The 19,287-nt window shown below is 40.6% G+C and overlaps 1 protein-coding gene across 8 annotated transcripts in view; it reads left to right on the top strand.

Moving 5' to 3' along the window:
* Positions 1 to 19,287, top strand: part of HUWE1 (HECT, UBA and WWE domain containing E3 ubiquitin protein ligase 1) — a 143,248-nt gene that overhangs the window by 87,916 nt on the left and 36,045 nt on the right. For 7 of the 8 annotated variants that reach the window (XM_082864978.1, XM_082864981.1, XM_082864983.1 and 4 more), the window contains 16 exons: positions 2,191 to 2,407; positions 3,000 to 3,122; positions 3,894 to 4,131; positions 4,526 to 4,756; positions 6,039 to 6,161; positions 6,623 to 6,718; positions 7,287 to 7,556; positions 8,784 to 8,936; positions 10,436 to 10,563; positions 10,789 to 10,870; positions 11,551 to 11,727; positions 12,197 to 12,356; positions 12,627 to 12,985; positions 15,836 to 16,031; positions 17,456 to 17,623; positions 18,834 to 18,979. In XM_082864978.1, the coding sequence (XP_082721104.1) occupies positions 2,191 to 2,407; positions 3,000 to 3,122; positions 3,894 to 4,131; positions 4,526 to 4,756; positions 6,039 to 6,161; positions 6,623 to 6,718; positions 7,287 to 7,556; positions 8,784 to 8,936; positions 10,436 to 10,563; positions 10,789 to 10,870; positions 11,551 to 11,727; positions 12,197 to 12,356; positions 12,627 to 12,985; positions 15,836 to 16,031; positions 17,456 to 17,623; positions 18,834 to 18,979 (2,867 nt within the window). The remainder of the gene's footprint in view (positions 1 to 2,190; positions 2,408 to 2,999; positions 3,123 to 3,893; positions 4,132 to 4,525; positions 4,757 to 6,038; positions 6,162 to 6,622; positions 6,719 to 7,286; positions 7,557 to 8,783; positions 8,937 to 10,435; positions 10,564 to 10,788; positions 10,871 to 11,550; positions 11,728 to 12,196; positions 12,357 to 12,626; positions 12,986 to 15,835; positions 16,032 to 17,455; positions 17,624 to 18,833; positions 18,980 to 19,287) is intronic. The other variant, XM_082864980.1, reaches the window with a different exon arrangement.

Below are 19,287 nucleotides of genomic sequence, written 5' to 3'. Positions count from 1 at the left end.
TTTCTTGGCTTCTGTGGTATTAATATTAAGCCCTCCTGCTTTCCTGTTACCTGTCTGGCTACTGCACTCAGTCTCCTTTTCCTTTCTCTGTCCCTCAGATGTAGCTGGCAAGTGACATAGTTGATCTGTGTTGTAGTAGTTACTTTGCCAGCTCTGTGGAGACTACAGTAATATGATGCAAGACCACATTAAAGATGTGCACTGGGGACTTCCCTGGCGGTCCAGTGGTTGAGGCTCTGCACTTCCACTGTGGGGGGTGCAGGTTCAATCCCTGGTCAGGGAACTAGGATTCCGCGTGCTGTGTGGTGCAACCAAAACAGTGAATAAAGATGTGCACTGATCTGTCTTTGCCATCTTTTGCCCCTTAATGTAAAATCAGTGGGGAGCCTATTTTCTATGTTCTGTACCTCTACCAATTTTGTACATTTGCCACTTTCTGACACCTTAATGTGAAGGAAAATGTAGACAACTCCTGGGAATTGGGGGCTCTGCCCAAAAGCAAGCAAAACTTGGCCTTTGGTGTTTCCATTTGTTACTTTAAACCCCCTTGAATTTTATGTTCTGTTTTAACTTGTTTAATTCTGCTCCTTTGTTTTAATTTGAAAGTCTACTGCCACTTTCCCCAAATTGAAGGAAAACTGACCATCCAAGAAGATGCTAATGTTTATCTCCCCTTTCTTTGTTAGACCTCTGTGACCTTGGCACATTCTGGGGTTTCTGTGTGGACCCAGCCCATGCTTTTGATGTCTGTTTCTCTGTGGTTACTGGCCTTTTGTTTTTCTCTTTTATCCTTGCTGACTACCTTTGAGCCACTTTGCTGTCTGTTCACCTGAAAACGGTGGTGGAAAAGTACAAACTTAATGTGTACATGCATTAGGCTTTCAGAGTCTAGGCCCACCCAACCTCCAGCCAGGCAGTGCGAGTATCTGTAGCCTGATCCCTCATTAGGATTGGGAGATCCTAATTTGGGTGGATTGGGAAAAAGAAGAGACCTGTTCCTTTCTTCTTATGCTGTATATCTCAGAGCTTACTGAGTTTTTGGGGTACGATATGTGGCACCAGTTCAAGTAGAGCCTATTTGTTTACAGTGGGTTCATATATACATGTATATAATTAAGAGATGTACTTTGATTCAGACCTGAATCGTGATGAAATAATGTTTATTTCAGGCATTCTGTGACAGCGTTTTCATTTGTGATTTTAAGAGTAATAAATATTCACTATAGAAAAAGTACAGAGAAATGTTTTAAGGAAAGCAAGGAAATTACCCAAATATAATGTGTTTAGATATACTTTCTTTCCCTTTTTCTGTACATCTCCTTTACATGTTTATATTTGGATTCTGCTTTTTTTTTCTTTTTTTCGTTACGCGGGCCTCTCACTGTTGTGGCCTCTCCCGTTGCGGAGCACAGGCTCCGGACACGCAGGCTCAGCGGCCATGGCTCACGGGCCCAGCCTCTCCGCGGCATGTGGGATCTTCCCGGACCAGGGCACGAACCCACGTCCCCTGCATCGGCAGGCGGACTCTCAACCACTGCGCCACCAGGGAAGCCCCAGGATTCTGCTTTTTTGGTTCAGCAGTATATACCAAAAAGCATCCTACAAAGATGAAAATTTGAAATACTTGTAATCTACCTAACACCTTACAAGATTTTTATAAGAAGACCGCTTTTTAAGTTTTTATGCTTTTCCTAACAATCTTTTTTCCTTTGGGGACCATACATTTAATGTTGTGATGAGACGTTACTAGTATATTACAGATGTTCTTTTCTGGTCTAAGTTGTTAGCATTTTTGCCGTTTTTAAAGTTCTCTGTAGGCATTTTAAGTGACTCCATAATTCAATACATAGATATATCACTTACTTAATAAGTTCATATTGTGTATTGCTTTCTACAAAGGTGGTTTCAGTTTATATCTCCTAACAGTGTGAGTGCTTATCTTGTTTGTCTTTCATATTTATTATATATTGAATGCCAACATACTTCTGTCTCCTGCCTTCAAAAGAGGCATTTATTCCCTGTGGAGCTTCCTTTTCAGATATCATATGTAGAGACAAGTCCAGGTGTTCCATAGAATGTTTGAGTGGGAGGGAGTAGTCAGTCATTAAAATGTATTAACAGTAATGTGTCTGTTATAATGAAACCATTCTGAAAGTACTATACAGCCTTATTCTGACTTTTGGGTTCCAGCTTCCTCTAGATTAGGCAGAGCACTGGCTGAACTATTTGGACTCCTTGTTAAACTTTGTGTGGGGTCTCCTGTCCGCCAGAGAAGGAGCCATCATGCTGCCAGCACCACCACAGCACCAACACCCGCTGCTCGATCAACGGCCTCAGCTCTCACTAAGCTCCTCACAAAGGGCTTATCTTGGCAGCCTCCACCATATACACCTACTCCACGCTTCAGGTGAGGTTCCGCTTGAGATGCAGAATCTAATTGGTTCCTTCTCCACTTGAATGTAGAGTGAGCCACTGAATTAGAGGACTTGGAGGTCCCTTGTTTTACTCTTAAATGTGTACCCCAAATACTGTTTAAGCTACTTGTTTTGGTTCTGCCTAGTCTAAGATATAGAAATTTTAAAAGCATTTGTAATCAAACTGCATTCCAATAACCTCGTATTTACTAGTAGGTGGGAACTGTCACCCTTTTTTGCCTTAGAAATTTTTTTTTTTTTTTTTTTGTGGTACGCGGGCCTCTCTCTGTTGTGGCCTCTCCTGTTGCGGAGCGGACGCGCAGGCTCAGCGGCCATGGCTCACGGGCCCAGCCACTCCGCGGCATGTGGGATCTTCCCGGACCAGGGCACGAACCCGTGTCCCCTGCATCGGCAGGCGGACTCTCAACCACTGCGCCACCAGGGAGGCCCTGCCTTAGAAATTTTAATATCCAAACTAGTCACCCAGTGCAATATTAAATTTTACTTTTGACTTTTACTTGAATTTCCCATGGCTTCTGTGTCTGCCTCAGAGAAGGTTAACTTTTTGCTTTTTCCCTCTTCCAGGCTGACATTCTTCATCTGTTCAGTTGGTTTTACATCCCCAATGCTGTTTGATGAGAGGAAGTATCCCTACCACCTCATGCTGCAGAAATTTCTCTGCTCTGGAGGCCACAATGCTCTTTTTGAGTAAGGATCATGTTGCTTTACAGAGAAGCATTGTTTGGAGTTTGGTCTTTTCTGTGTGCCTTAGCAGCCCACAACTTTCTAAGCCACCTATCCTGTGACAGTGAGATACATAGAGACAGCCATTGGGTATACCCTTTCACGTTTCAGGAACTAACTGTATGTATCTCCATCTTCCTGGAGGGTGTGATTCAGCCTGTCCTAGGAATGTTTGTAAGGGTCTCTGTTTTTCTTCATTTGGCTTGTAATGTCTGGTACATATTTTTCTAATAGACTTGTCCTTTGCTGCTGTTTCTCTGAATATGATCATTTTTCTGCTTCTTTTGATCAGAAGATTCTAAGCTAAGTTTCACTTTGGGGTTTTTGTTTGTTTTGGCTTTAAAAGTAAAGCTAGAAGTGGTAGTAATTTTGCCATATATGCGTATAACAAATATATGTCAATAATATATCAATAAAGCTGGAATAAAAACCCAAATAAAAGGTAAAGCTCTGTATTCAACATCTTGTAATTACCTATAAGGAAAAAGAAGTTTTTATATATATATATAACTGAATTGCTGTATACCAGAAACTAACACAACATTGTAAACCAGCTATACTTAAAGTAAAAAAAAGCGGGGGGTGGGGGGGTAAAGCTAATAAATGTTGGACAGACTGGAAGCAATAGCTCCAAGAGGAGGGACTGGGAAGCTTTCGAATGTGTCCCTTTCTCTCCCCATCCCCAATCTAAAATACTAATATTCTATCTCTATACTTTCTCTTATTTGAATTTAGAACATTCAATTGGGCTCTGTCCATGGGAGGCAAAGTTCCTGTTGCAGAGGGATTAGAACATTCAGACTTACCTGATGGCACAGGAGAATTCCTAGATGCCTGGCTAATGCTGGTGGAAAAGATGGTGAATCCCACCACGGTGCTTGAATCTCCACATTCACTGCCTGCCAAATTGCCTGGAGGTGTTCAGAACTTTCCACAATTCAGTGCCCTCCGCTTCCTTGTGGTAACTCAGAAAGTGAGTAGTTAGCATTCTAAAACCAAGAGCAATTTCTCATGCCAACTGGGTAGCTCCCACTCTGTTTTGTCCTCCTTAGTGAAATAACTCGATTCGGTAGAGAACCACTGGCTCCTACTCCCAGATAGGGCTGCCTTGCAGAATGGGATAGAGACCACTTGATAATTTTCTGTAGTGTAAACATTTGAACTGTAAACTTCAGATTGGTACTTCCAGGTTGGGTTAAATGCCCCTTCTCTGTACTTCCTTGGGCCCCCTCAACCTCAGTACTGCCTAGGATTTTGTTGTTGGCACTGACTGTGGAAGGACCGTCTCATAAGTCTTTGACTTATTCTTCCTGGGGTTTTGAATTGAGACAAAATGATCTTTACACAGCCTTTCAAATGACTTACAGGCAGCCTTTACTTGCATCAAGAACCTGTGGAACCGGAAACCCTTGAAGGTGTATGGTGGGCGAATGGCTGAGTCCATGCTGGCCATCCTGTGCCACATCCTCCGAGGAGAACCTGTCATTCGAGAGAGACTGAGCAAAGAGAAGGAGGGGTCTCGAGGAGAAGAGGATACAGGACAAGAGGAAGGTGGCTCCCGCCGGGAACCTCAAGTCAACCAGCAACAACTACAACAGGTGGGGTTCTGGCCTCACACTCCAGGATCAAGACTTTGCCCCGGAGAGTATACTGCTTGTGGGGTTTCTAAGTTTCTTAATGCCTGGTCCTGTTAGGGGATAGGTTTAAATTTGTTCCCTCTTTTACTCTTTATTTTTTTCTCTTGAGAACGCTGGAGAATAGTTTCAGTACTCCTAATAGGTAAAAGATTTGTGTCCTCCCAAGCATATTGTTTAGTATTGGAAGTCTTTTACATATTCTCAGTAGGCTGTGGTTGCCATGTTCTTTGGAGGCAAACTGTCCTCAGCTACTTTCTCATTAATCTATAAAGAGAAGGGATATTGTGGCCCAAATTTATTTTCCATCAAGAGCTTTCGGAAACCTTAGTCACCTACAAAACTTCTGTTTTCATTTTTAAATTTTAAAATATTGGAGGCTAGAAGTGTGGGGGGGTGCACTTAGATCCTCACATTTCAGTCTCAAACAGCATTTAGCATACTCTTCTTGCAATTTGTGTGTATGTATATGTGTTCTCTTTATATCTAGAGTCCTGTTCAAACATGTCTTCTATATGTACATGCAACTTTTTTTATTATAATAGTTAAAAGTGCTCACTTAAAGAAAAGTTAGAAATATAGCAAAATACGTTTTAAAGGCATTCTTAATATCACCACACAGAATAGTCATGTCCTTTTTTTCATCACTTAGTTCTATGCCTAATTTTTACATAGTAACATCATACAGTATGTAGGCTTATACTGCTGTCGTTAAGAAAATGGGTCTTTTTTACTTCTTAATCATTCTTTTACTGCTGGATATGTTGATTTTCTTATTATTTGATGTTGTAAAGCTGTGATGTATAGTTTCTTTTTCTACAAATTTTTCTATGCATCTCATGATTATTTCCTAGTTGTAGATTTCCTGGGTCAGTTTTTCAGGCTCTTGTTCTGTTGCCAGTTTGTCTTTAAGAAAAGTGGGACCCAGTTTTGCTTCTGTGTGTGAGTCTCAGTCTTTGATTTAGAATAATCTTCCTAATGATAATAACCATCTAGGTGAATTTTCTTAAAGGATGGAACTGAGAATCACCTTGGCTCCTTGCCTCAATGTGTAGCTCTGTGTAAATAGTATGGAGGCACCAGGCAGAAAGGATCATTCACGTTATCTAACTGCCTTACCTTATAAATGTTCTCAGTTCATATGAAGTTAGGAAAACTTGTTTACATCTTAAAAGGATTCCTCTTTTTAAAATGCATTTGGATTTCTCTTTTACCATGGTTCTGAGATCCTGCCTTCTTTTTGTAGCTCATGGACATGGGCTTCACAAGAGAACATGCCATGGAGGCCCTGTTGAACACCAGCACCATGGAGCAGGCCACAGAATACCTTCTAACCCACCCTCCCCCGATCATGGGAGGAGTTGTTCGGGTGAGTTGGCTCAGGGGCTCTAATCTTTCATGGCATTGGTTTGGCTGCTGATGTGCTTTACTTCTCCGTGCCGAAATTTTCTTTGTATGCTAACTCTAATAGCTCTAGAATATAAGGAGCAGAAGCTTTCTGTCTCCTAGTCATGCAAATTACTGGACTTTGCAGAGGAACTCTTAAATTATGCATAATCAGAAAGTAATAGGAAGGCTCTCTTTTGTGAGATGCCAAATAGGTGGTCACATTGAAGCTCCTTTCCTATATTTAATTTTGTTGTGATTTTTCCCTCTCGTTCTCATAAGTGGCCAGGTAAGCCTAATTGAGTTTGACTCTAGAGAGCAGCATTCAGAGCCCCTTCTCTTCCTCTCTAAAGCTTGAACACAGGATGTCTGGTTCCTTATGAGTTGTGTGTGTAGTTCCTTGGAGTGTGTGTAGTTGCTGGAATTTCTGTTGTTGCTCTTTAGGATCTGAGTATGTCTGAAGAGGACCAGATGATGAGAGCAATTGCCATGTCTCTGGGACAGGATATCCCAATGGATCAAAGGGCAGAGTCACCTGAGGTAACTAGGAAACGGGGCTTCCAAGAGGGTCTGACACATTAATCTTAGTATTTCTATGAACATTCTGCTACTACTGCAGAGTAATTGGTCGAATTAAAGTGTAAACAAAGACATGTGTGAATACTCATTCATCCCAACCTTGCCATCACTAATCTACATTACATTGACCTGAAGCTTTAAGTGAAACAGATGAAGCATTAATATTTGTTGTCAAATAAGAGGCCCAAAATGTCCTTGGTAGTGCCCATTAGGCCAAACTTGGCTGTCTTTATTACCTAGGAATCTAGGTAATAATTACTTCAGTTTACCATACCTGCAGAGAATGCAGCACAATGTCTACCAATGCTATTTGTGGGGGGTGATGTAGGATGATGCACATAAGTTGCCAGTGCTTTGAGGATTGGAGGTGTCCTTCGCCTGTCTTGCCTTAGCCTGTGTGGCTGCCCTCATACTCATTGCCACACTCTAACGAATGTATCACCTGCTTGAGGAGAAGGTAGAGAATATTCATATGGTAGGGCAGATACATTTTTAGAGTCTTCTCACTTTCTTCCTTCCCTGCCTCCAGGAAGTTGCTTGCCGGAAGGAGGAGGAGGAACGGAAAGCTCGGGAAAAGCAGGAAGAGGAAGAGGCTAAATGTCTAGAGAAGTTCCAGGATGCTGATCCATTGGAGCAAGATGAACTCCACACTTTCACAGATACCATGTTGCCAGGCTGCTTTCACCTTCTTGATGAGCTCCCAGACACAGTGTACCGGGTGTGTGATCTGATCATGACTGCAATCAAACGTAATGGAGCAGACTATCGAGACATGATTCTGAAGCAAGTAGTCAATCAGGTAAGTTCTCCAGGGGCCAGAAGAGGGGAGTATGTAAAATGGTTTTCCTGCCATCTATCAAAACCTGGTTTCTTTTTTTATTTTTTTAATCAGTATCTTTGCATTTTATCTGATATGGATGTATTCTTTCTTTGACTTCTGTAGATCTAGTAATCTAGCTCTTTCTTGAGTGTTTTCCTGCAAAACATGAATTAACTGCTTCACACACAAAATATCTTTGAAAGAAAAAAACAAAGCTCTCTTTTTCTAGGTATCTCTTCTTAGATTCATCTAAAATGTCAAAAATGTCTCTCACTCTTGAGCCAAGTTAGGCCCCCTGGCCTAAATAAATGTTTTTCCCTCTCCTCCTATGCAACAACCATTTTGACAGATGAGTCCCCATCCTAATGAGTAGTTGTGACCTATTGTCTTTTTTTAAGCAGTGTTTTTCCTCATTATGAAATTAATGTATGCTAGTTGTTGAAGTAGAATAAGAAATAAATTACCCTAAATTCCCACATAGCCAGTTAGCATTTTGGTTTTATTTCCTTTACTATTTTTTATGATTTATGCATTTAAATCATTGGAATCTTGTTTTATATATTTTTTTAAGTTTAGAGACAGAGGAACAAAGTAAGTATTGTATGTAAACATAGCTTTAGTGTATGGAAACATCACAAGAGTAAAAGGCAAACTGAATAAACCTTTTTTCTTCCCCCCACAAGATATGACCAATGTTTAGTTATCTTTAATCTATATAAAGAGCTTATAGAAGTGATTTTAAGCAAACTAAAACCTTAATAGACAAGAGCAATTACATAAAATTCATTACAAGAAATTTTTAACATGCATACTAAAGCAAGACCAATGTTTCTAACTGGGATTTTTGTTTTCTGTTTTTAATGATAATTCTGGGGCGGGTGTAGTGAAAGATTTTAAGTTGGTAGAACCTTTGTGGGATTGACTCTATATATGCACCAGAAAATTTTTAAAAATATTCATTTTCTTTAACTTCTAATTTAGACTTCTTGTAATCTAGTCTAAGAAAATAATTTTTTAGAGGCGCTCCTTTAGTAGCATACATCTTTTGATACAGACACCCTATAGTAAATATGTTCATATTTACCCCCCTCCTTCAGTGAATGTATTAGAGGTGGAGGGAGTATTTTACAAGGTTGAGAATGTTTTGACATACCTCATCATACTCAATCTACAGTTCTTGACTTGGCCACTTTTCTGCTTTCCTAGGTGTGGGAAGCTGCTGATGTATTGATCAAAGCCGCTCTTCCCCTGACAACGAGTGACACAAAAACAGTGTCAGAGTGGATCAGTCAGATGGCCACCCTGCCCCAGGCCTCCAATTTGGCTACTAGAATCTTGCTTTTAACACTGCTTTTTGAGGTAAGATTTAGACCTTTTGGTCCTTGTGATTCATTCATCAAAGAATCATCAAACACTTACCATTTGAGACATTGAAGAAGGTAGAGAGAAATGTAGGACATGTCTGCATTTCATAGCCTACAGCTTCTAATAGACTTTAATGTACACAATTAAGTACAAAATACAGCATTCTATGCCACATGAATGGCATAAACAGTTTTATCTGAGTTTGGGGGGGGCAGTATGCATCACTTCTGGATAATGAGAGAAGGGCTTCTCAGAACAAATGTTAATTGAATTGGGTCTTAGAGGATTGGGGGATGGGGTGTAATTATAAGACAGTACTTAGAATGACTATTAGCAGTTAAGTTGTGGAATATTTTTGGCTTCTCTGAGGAAAACAAGCAGCCAAAAAGAATGGGGTAGGATGTGGAAATTTGGTAATAGGTGTCAGATAGAATCTGACTCTTCTTTCCTACCTGGTCAGTCAGCAGATTATTTGAGGTAAAGCATGGCTTGGCCAGGACATGTTCTTGTTCCAGCCATCATAGGAATTAGGAGGCACCTAACCTTGAACAAGTGATTCTTCATTCTTAGCTTATCATGTTTAATGGTAAAACCTGGATTTAATGGAGTAAACCCTTATAGCAACTCAGGAGTTAAGTCCAATATATGTGTCAGTCTGTGTGTCTACAGTCTCAGGGCTTTCCTTTGTGATAAAAGTGGTGATTCTTATTATATAGCACTTGTGAATAGATACTTGTGGGAAATGTTGCAAAGTACTGAATGCTGGGGGTCCCCCAAAACATTACAATATAAAGAAATCACTCATGAGCCCCCCTTTTTTAAAAACTCACAAATGACAGCCTAATATTTTTCTTCTAGTCTTTTTTTCTGTACATTTAAACAGTTGGGATCAGAGTATTTAGAAAGTTTTGTATTCTTTTCTCTCAGTATTATGTTACAAATATTCTCCCACGTCATGTATATATTATTCCATTTTTTTGATGTCCCCTAGTTTAAATAACTACCTATTGTCAGCCATTTAAATTACTTCCAGTGATTTCCTGTTACATCAGTAACACTTTATGTAGCCCTTGTAAGGGGAACCATTAAGTATGTTGCTGTGTTTAATTATTCCATCTTCCTTGGAAGGTTATAAAGGTTCTCTGTAAATCAGAAGCTTTTCAACTAGTGTAGGTAACAGTTCTTAATGATATTAATGATGCTAGTAACAGTTTCCATATTAAGCACATACTAATGTACCAGCCACTGTTTTGGCACAGTGTATCACAATTACCTTGGATATAGAAATTATTCCCTTTGACCCTTGAGGAAACCAAGGCCTAGAGAATTTAAGTAACTAATCTCGGACCACATAGCTGGTAAGTGGTGGAAATGGAATTTGAATTCAACCAATTCTATTAGCGTTCGCTCTTATGTTCTATACCATGCTAATCCTTGATACTGAGTAGAAGCTGGTATTTGTTTTATTTTTTTTCCTTTGATTAATCAATCAGGAGTTGAAGCTACCTTGTGCTTGGGTGGTTGAATCTAGTGGCATCCTTAATGTCCTAATCAAACTCTTGGAAGTGGTTCAGCCCTGCCTACAGGCCGCCAAGGAACAAAAGGAGGTCCAGACCCCAAAGTGAGTGACCCTGTAATCTCTCTTGTTTTCATTTCTATTGCCCTGGGGATTTGGGCCCTCAAGCTTAGGGCTTGAATCAGGGAGTTTTCTGGGTCATGTACGGGCCAAATCTTGGATACCTTTTGTGGTTTGAAAATTGTGAGGTACCTGATGAAATCAAGATAAATTTTCCCATGTTGTGCAGGTTTCTGGCTTGCCCAGAGTAAATCATTTCTCCTGTTTTAGGTGGATCACCCCAGTGTTGCTTCTGATTGATTTCTATGAAAAGACAGCCATCTCCTCAAAAAGGAGAGCCCAAATGACTAAGGTACGTAATATGGTGTATGTGGTGAGCAGAACAGCTCAGCTTCTTGAGGCAAGAATAGACCAGAAGAGAATATGGGATAGTGGTAAAAAAAAAAAAATGTAAAGCTCTCTGATCAAGGCATAAATCTCTTGAGGGATCTTGATAGCTAGAGTTCTTTTGAATTGGGAGTTAGAATTTTTTTTTTTTTTAATGGAGCTGCTGGCTAAAGGGTCTAAGAACTTACCCTGGAAGTAAATGTTAAAGAAGTGTTCTGTCTCCAGAGGAGGAGTGGCTCTTCTTTTATGTGAAGGACTGAGTGTGCAAGGATTCCTCCAAAAGCAAGTGCTCCTTATACGCAAATTATATACGCCACATCATCTTAGTACCTTCCCAGAAACAGAAGTTTTGCTCCAGTATATCTAAAATGTTTACCTTTTGTGGAAAATAGTTGGAAACAAAAGGAAAGCAGAGCATCACAGGATAAGGGTATTTATAGAGTGTTTTGTGCCTGTGGAGAGGCTTAGGAATGCGAGGGTTAAGGTATATAAAAACTTCTCTCTTGGTTTGCAAAACATTTAAAATGTCCAATATATTTCTTTTTCTTGGGTTCGCTTTAGCAATGAACACTGATGAAATTACTATTTCTTCTAACAATCAACCTTGTAAGGAAGTACAATGAAACTTTGTGTTCTTGTATTTAGTACCTACAGTCCAACAACAACAACTGGCGCTGGTTTGATGACCGCTCTGGACGTTGGTGTAGTTACAGTGCAAGCAACAATAGCACTATTGATTCCGCCTGGAAATCTGGAGAGACAAGTGTGCGTTTCACAGCAGGCCGAAGAAGATACACTGTCCAGTTCACTACAATGGTGCAGGTACATGCTCACTCAATGCCATAAACTTGGTTGAAAAGAGGGGAAGGTGCTGAGTATGTCTTTCCGTTTGCTTCTTCCTGAACCAGCAGTCCTGTTATAAGAACAGTATTACCACTCCTAAATGGGGTATAGTTTTCAGAGAACTGAGTCTTCTTACAGCCATGTGTTAGGCCATGAGTCTGTGGCAATTTGATACTGTCCCACCCGGAAATGATTTTAAGTGTTCAGTCAAGGATTAGGGAGTGGTTGGGGATGGAGTCTGCTCTATTGGAAAGTTTATAATTTGCTGTAGGGTCTTGTGTATGCCACTTTTCTTCTGAGGACCTTCAGGCTTTCTCTCTGTAAATGATAGGGGTGGGATAAATTGCCAAGGTTCCTTCCTGTTACAGCATTTTGCTACAGAGTTCCAGCTCTCCCACCCCCCTTACAATTCTTTTTTCAGTAGAGATGTTTCTGCTTGAATTCCTAGGTTAATGAGGAAACAGGGAACCGGCGCCCGGTGATGCTGACACTCCTGAGGGTACCACGGCTGAATAAAAATTCTAAAAACAGCAATGGGCAAGAACTAGAGAAGACATTGGAAGAAAGCAAAGAAATGGATATCAAACGTAAAGAAAATAAAGCCAATGGTATGTACTTTTAGTTGTGAATCTTTCAAGGAGTGTCTTACACAAAGCTAGTGTGCCTTTATGGCTTAAATTCTGGCCAGATTTCATCATGAGTGATTTCTTATCCATCAGATTGCTTGGTGACTTAAAGATACACAGTCCTCTTTATGTGCCTTTTCATCTGGTCTTTGAATTGGTATTTGGTCTGTTTCTCTTAATAGGACCTTAAGAGGGAGAGGATGGGAGGAAATGTCAAGTTAACTGTCTGAACACTTACTTTCCCATTTATAGATACCCCCTTGGCCCTAGACAGTACAAATACTGAAAAGGAGACAAGCCTGGAAGAAACAAAAATTGGGGAGATCCTGATCCAGGGCCTGACAGAGGATATGGTGACTGTTTTAATCCGGGCCTGTGTGAGCATGCTAGGGGTCCCTGTGGACCCAGACACTTTGCATGCCACCCTTCGCCTCTGCCTGAGGCTCACCCGAGACCACAAATATGCCATGATGTTTGCAGAGCTGAAGAGTACCCGCATGATCTTGAATTTGACCCAGAGTTCAGGCTTCAATGGGTTTACTCCCCTGGTCACCCTTCTCTTAAGACACATTATTGAGGACCCCTGCACCCTCCGCCATACCATGGAAAAGGTGAGTTTTTCTGGTGTCCGATGCTGGTTTAGCTTTACATAATACCTTGTTCTCCTTGCTCTCAGAGCAGATAGACTTCCGATTCTTCATCAAGTATATATAGCTAGGTGTTACAGATGATATGCTCTGCCCAGCAAAATTTCCCAACTGTGTGCTCAGGTGCTTGCTTAGGTATGGTAGGTCACTCATTATCCCATTGAGTGACATTTAAAAGGTACTAGAAAATACATTTTTTACCCTTAAATTTACTATAGTGATAACTCTTATCTAGAAAGTCCTCTCTAGCAATATAGGTTTCTTGAACCAAAACTTTTTTTTTAACATCTTTATTGGAGTATAATTGCTTTACAATGGTGTGTTAGTTTCTGCTTTATAACAAAGTGAATCAGCTATACATATATCCCCATATCGCTTCCCTCTTGCCTCTCCCTCCCTCCCACCCTCCCTATCCCACCCCTCTAGGTGGTCACAAAGCACTGAGCTGATCTACCTGTGCAATGTGGCTGCTTCCCACTAGCTACCTATTTTACATTTGGTAGTGTATATATGTCCATGCCACTCTCTCACTTCATCCCAGCTTACCCTTCCCACTCCCCGTGTCCTCCAAAACTTGTTAATAAGGAACTAGGATACCCTCTACCAAGTTCATGTTTTAAAGGTCATTCTCTTATAGGAGTACTTCACCCAAGAGCCTGTTTTCCAAACGTTGTGTTTTGGGGTTGTAAAAGTACAGTTGACTCTTGAATAACACAGGTTTGAATTGCACAGTTCCACTTATATGTAGATTTTTTTTTCCAATAGTAAACACTACAGTACTACCACAATCCACAGTGGGTTGAATCCACAGATAAAGAACCTCAGATGTGGAGGGCCACTGTAAGTTATTCGTGGATTTTTGACAGCATGGAGGGTTGGTGCCCCAACCCCCATGTTGTTCAAGGGTTAGCCGTAGTAAAATTTTTGGAATGTTTATGACTGTGATAAGCTCTTTACAAATATGCATTGTGCACATGAGAAAACTGAGGTCTATTTGTTTATTTTAGGAAACATATAAAGCAGTAGAAGAAATAACAAAGCAGTTAGAAAAATAAAAACCTTTATGTCATCAACTTTAAGACATCAGCAGAGGGATTGGGGGCTAACATCTCACCAATAAGGCTTTTTCTCCACAGTACTTTTACAAACTCTTTCCTACTTCTTTCTCAGCAATCATCAGGTGAATGCTACTGACTTCACTTTCAATTTCCTCTCTTGGAACATCGTTTCCCAAGTTGATATATAGTGTTGCTATTTGTATTTTTGTGCATAGCTTTGTCACATTTAAGGTCGTTTTTCTTATAAATGCTTAGAAATTGGATCAAAAGGTATATATTGTTTTTTAGCTTGCTTGCCAGAAAGGTGGTGCCGCTTCATACTTCTATGCGTATATGAGTATATATCTCACATTCTTCAGACAGTTCTTCTTTAGCCAGCCTGTTTGATTTCACCTGACATGAGCAAAACCAAAAGAAGGCTGTTAAAGACAGCATGTACACTGATCCAGGGTCAGGAGACAGCCCAACAGAGAAGAAACAACTATATACAGACAGGATTCTGACTTAAAAACAAACATACTTAAAATGTTTAAAGCTTATACAACTTTTTAAAATGCTATGAAAAAATATAGGTTCTTTTTGGATGACAGAAAACTTTGTAAGCTTAAAGGCAATTTTATTTGGGGGTGTGGGAAACAAAGGAAGATCAGTGGCAGGTTTAACATATCAAGTAGCAAAATGTAAATGCTTGATAATGTCCATTGCAGGTACGGGTGTGAAGAACCAGGCATACTCTTACTTTTGGTAGGAGTGGAAATTGGTGCAACCACATTGGAGGGCAATTTGGTACTGTCAGTTTAAGATATCCTTTGACCTAGAAATTCTGTGGCTAAGAATTTATCTGATAACTAAAGTCAAGTATGCCAAGTACATATACAAGAACGTTCACTGTAGAATTACTTGTAATATCAAGACTAGAGATCTAATGTCCAGCAGAGGACTGAATAAACGATGGCACATAGTGGAATTACACTTTTCTGTATTTAAAAAATGGGAGTTATTTTACGATTGCAGCCTGGCAGGAAAGATGTAGAAGTTGTTAGGCTAAACGGAAGAGCATGACCAATTCAGTAAGAAAAGCAGTGAGTCCAAAAGATTTTTACCTTTATGAACATAATTCACAAAGCAATAGATCGTGGAAAATACAGTGGAACTATTTTCTTTATACTTTCCATGATTTAACAAGTCATTTTATGAGAACAAAAGCATGACAATGTCTAAGCCCTGTGGTATCAAAGCAAACAGTCCATAAGTAGTTTGATATCTCCTGGCTGTCATTATCCAAGACTGATTATTGACTTTGAAACATAAAGAAAGCATTTAATTTTGTTCTTATATACTAAGTGGATGTCAGTATTACATATTTTTAGAGTTTGAACCATTCTGGTTTAAAATCGGGATGGCATTTGGGAAGGCTAGGAGCTGGCACTTAAATTTGGGAGCCATAATCTGGATGATCAATGATCTATATACGTTACCCATTTTATATAAAGGTCACGTATCATCTAGTCTAATAGTTGATAATTTTGGGGGTATGCTGAATGCTGTAACTTTTCTTGTAAGCTACATTTTTTGAATTGGGAAGGAATAGGACTTGGAAGACCAAGTGTATCTTTCTCCCAAAGATCAAAGGCTGTCATCCACTGTCTTGAGGCAGAACTTGGTTGGTATTTTAATCCTTGGTAGCTCTTCCTTGAATGCAGTTGTGTTTTAGAAAGTGGTCTTTAATCAGCAGTGTTCTCCCTTTCTTTACTAGGTTGTTCGCTCAGCAGCTACAAGTGGAGCTGGTAGCACTACCTCTGGTGTTGTATCTGGCAGCCTCGGCTCTCGGGAGATCAACTACATCCTTCGTGTCCTTGGGCCAGCCGCATGCCGCAATCCAGACATTTTCACAGAAGTGGCCAACTGCTGTATCCGCATTGCCCTTCCAGCCCCTCGAGGCTCAGGAACTGGTAAGTTTACCCTTCTCTTAGCCTTTGAGACATTGAGGTCTGTGGCTTAGTATAACTCCAAAAATTTTCTGTGAGGAAGCCTATAACTTGGAAAACCTCCTTAGGCAAGCATTGGGACATTGGCTGGTTGATCAAGTGGGTCAATTCAAGGGTAGTTCAGTAGCTTCTCTGGTCCTTGCCCTGTGGTAATTCCTGCCAGAGATTCCAAGGACTCATTCAGTCTAGTCCTTGCCTTCAAATAACTTAGCTTGATGTGACAATAGTGAATGTAAACAGTGAATGGTTTACAGATAGAGTGATAATTGAGGGACAAATGGACATGTAACTTATGTGATACAGTAGGAAGAATCACAGTGTATTCTTGCCAAAAATGTTTGACCTATAATTATGAGGAAACAATTAGATAAGTACAAATTGTGAGACATTCCATAAAAAAACTGACCTAGACTCTTCCAAAATATTAATGTCGTGAAAGGGAAAAATGCAAGGATCTCCTAGATAAAAGGAGATGAGAGAAAACCACCAACCTTGATGGGATGCTGAATCTAGATAAAGGAGATTTGGAGAAGTTAGAACAGTTACTATATATTAGATAATATAATTGTATCTGTGTTAAATTTCTTGGGTATTATGGTATTCTGGCTATGTAGAAAAATATCCTTGATCTTAGATGCAGGTAGACATATTTAGGGGTGGACAAATGGTGATTCTAGATGAAAAGTATATGGATTTTTTTTGTACTAACCTTTCAACTTTTCTGTGGGGTTGTGGGGCTTTGGGGTTTTTTCTGTTTGTTGGTTTGTTTGTTTTTTAAATTAAAAGTTGGGAAAGGGGGCTTCCCTGGTGGCGCAGTGGTTGAGAGTCCTCCTGCCGATGCAGGGGACACGGGTTCGTGCCCCGGTCCGGGAAGATCCCACATGCCGCGGAGTGGCTGGGCCCGTGAGCCATGGCCGCTGAGCCTGCGTGTCAGGAGCCTGTGCTCTGCAATGGAAGAGGCCACAACAGTGAGAGGCCCGCGTACCGCAAAAAAAAAAAAAAAAAAAAAGTTGGGAAAGGGACTACTTATTTTGGCAGCCCCACCCTGGCTCTGTGCTGGGCATTTCTCATGTATGGTCTCCTTTAATCCTCAAATTTTCAAGAATGAGAAAATTGAGGTTTGTTGAAATAATTTGGCCATGATCCTATAACAGAACTGGATTTCAAAACCAAGTGTCCCCAACTCCAAAGCCTATACTCTTTTTTTTACTATTTGATATTGCTGTATGAAATCCTGTGGGATTTAGGGAAGGTAAAAGCCAGATTTTCTAGTAGACTACTTGAACATTGTTTGGAAGTGGCCCCCCCGCTTCTGAGTCTTTATCAGTAACTAAATGTAGGTACCCGTTCATTATTAACTAATTTTTCCCTGTCTCACTTTGGCTTAGCTTCAGATGATGAATTTGAGAATCTTAGAATTAAAGGCCCTAATGCTGTACAGCTGGTGAAGACAACCCCTTTGAAGCCCTCACCTCTGCCTGTCATTCCTGATACTATCAAGGAAGTAATCTATGACATGCTAAATGCCTTGGCTGCATACCATGCTCCAGAGGAAGGTATGTAACTAGCCCACCTGAGGAGGCTGGGCACTTTGTTTAGGTCACTTCAGCTAACTCATGGCTTAGTGAGTACTCAAGTATTTGCCCACTCTCTGGGAATCAAGATGAATAAGACACATAGCCACTTCTCTGAAGAAGTTAATAGTCATACAGTATGAATGATAAGGATAAGGAGATTGCCAGAATCTTTTGTATGAGAGTACATCCCATACAGAGGGAAGAATGAACAAAGATTAAAAAGGAGAGGGCTTCCCTGGTGGCGCAGTGGTTGAGAGTCCGCCTGCCGATGCAGGGGACACGGGTTCGTGCCCTGGTCCGGGAGGATCCCACGTGCCGCGGAGCGACTGGGCCCGTGGGCCATGGCCGCTGGGCCTGCGCGTCCGGAGCCTGTGCTCCGCAACGGGAGAGGCCACAACAGTGAGAGGCCCGCATACCGCAAAAAAAAAAAAGGGGGGGGGTGAGATAATAAGCAGGTTGAGCAGGTTGAAAATAAAATACCAAGAAGTCTCCAATGTTTTCACTCTCAGAAACAAAACATAGTTGTTGCCCAAAGATCTGGGAACAATATTAGAAGGTGTGGCTAGGCTTCCTGACCTCTGAGACCACCATCCCTATCTTTTGTCCTTAGTTAAGGTGCTGCTTTTAAGTATTGGGAAAGTCATGAATGAATTGCCTGGAACTCAAGTTCCATTCCAGTCAGATCCTTCTGGATTTTATTCAGGACATACTTATTTGATAGGTCCCACAGAATTGCCAAAAGTTGATGAATAGTGCATTTAACAAGTCAAGAAAATCTGAGTCTTTACTTTAGTGCTTTTCATCCATACATTACTCTAATCCTTATAGAGCTCCTTGCTTTACCCCACCTCCTAAACCCTCCTCCCCCCCAAAATAATAATAATAATAATTTAGCTATATATAGCAACCATTTATTGACCTCTCACTGTATTAGGCAAAATGTCAGGTATGTTCACTTAAGCTTAGTAGTGACAGCTAAGGACAGTGAGGAGAGTAAATTGCCTGTGGTCACAAAACTAGTTACAGAATGAGGCTTTCAACCATGCTCTCTCTACATTTCTCATTCTTAAATCAAAGCCTAGCAATATTACCTTGTAAACACTTGTAGCAACTTGGAGCAAAATTGACCAGGCTACCAGATGGTCATTAACATTGCACAGTCTAAAGAGTTTTGTTTTTATTTTTCTAGCAGACAAATCTGATCCTAAACCTGGGGGTATGACTCAAGAGGTTGGCCAGCTCCTGCAAGACATGGGTGATGATGTATACCAGCAGTACCGGTCACTTACCCGTCAGAGCAGTGACTTTGACACACAGCCAGGATTTTCCATTAATGTAAGTCAGCTCCAGCCTTCTATCTGCCTTCTCCCTTTTCAGTACCTACTACGGGATATAGGGTTATGCCAGGGATATTTCAAAGGTATTAATTTTGATGTATCTATAAATTATCTGTTGCCTCAAAATGAAGATCGGGTTGTCCCTGGGATTTTCTTTTTTCTCCTTGGATTAGAAATGTTTCTTTAATTCATTTTTCATTCTCATCTTCCCCCATTCCCTTTCCCCTCAAGCTTCCAGTCGCTGTTTATAATGATGGCTTCCCACGGATTATAGTATACAGAAGGAAAAGGTGGTTAAAAGATAAA

This window comes from Leucopleurus acutus, assembly GCF_964270905.1.
Source record: "Leucopleurus acutus genome assembly, chromosome: X".
Taxonomy (NCBI): domain Eukaryota; kingdom Metazoa; phylum Chordata; class Mammalia; order Artiodactyla; family Delphinidae; genus Leucopleurus; species Leucopleurus acutus.
This window is presented reverse-complemented; position numbering and strand designations above follow the sequence as displayed.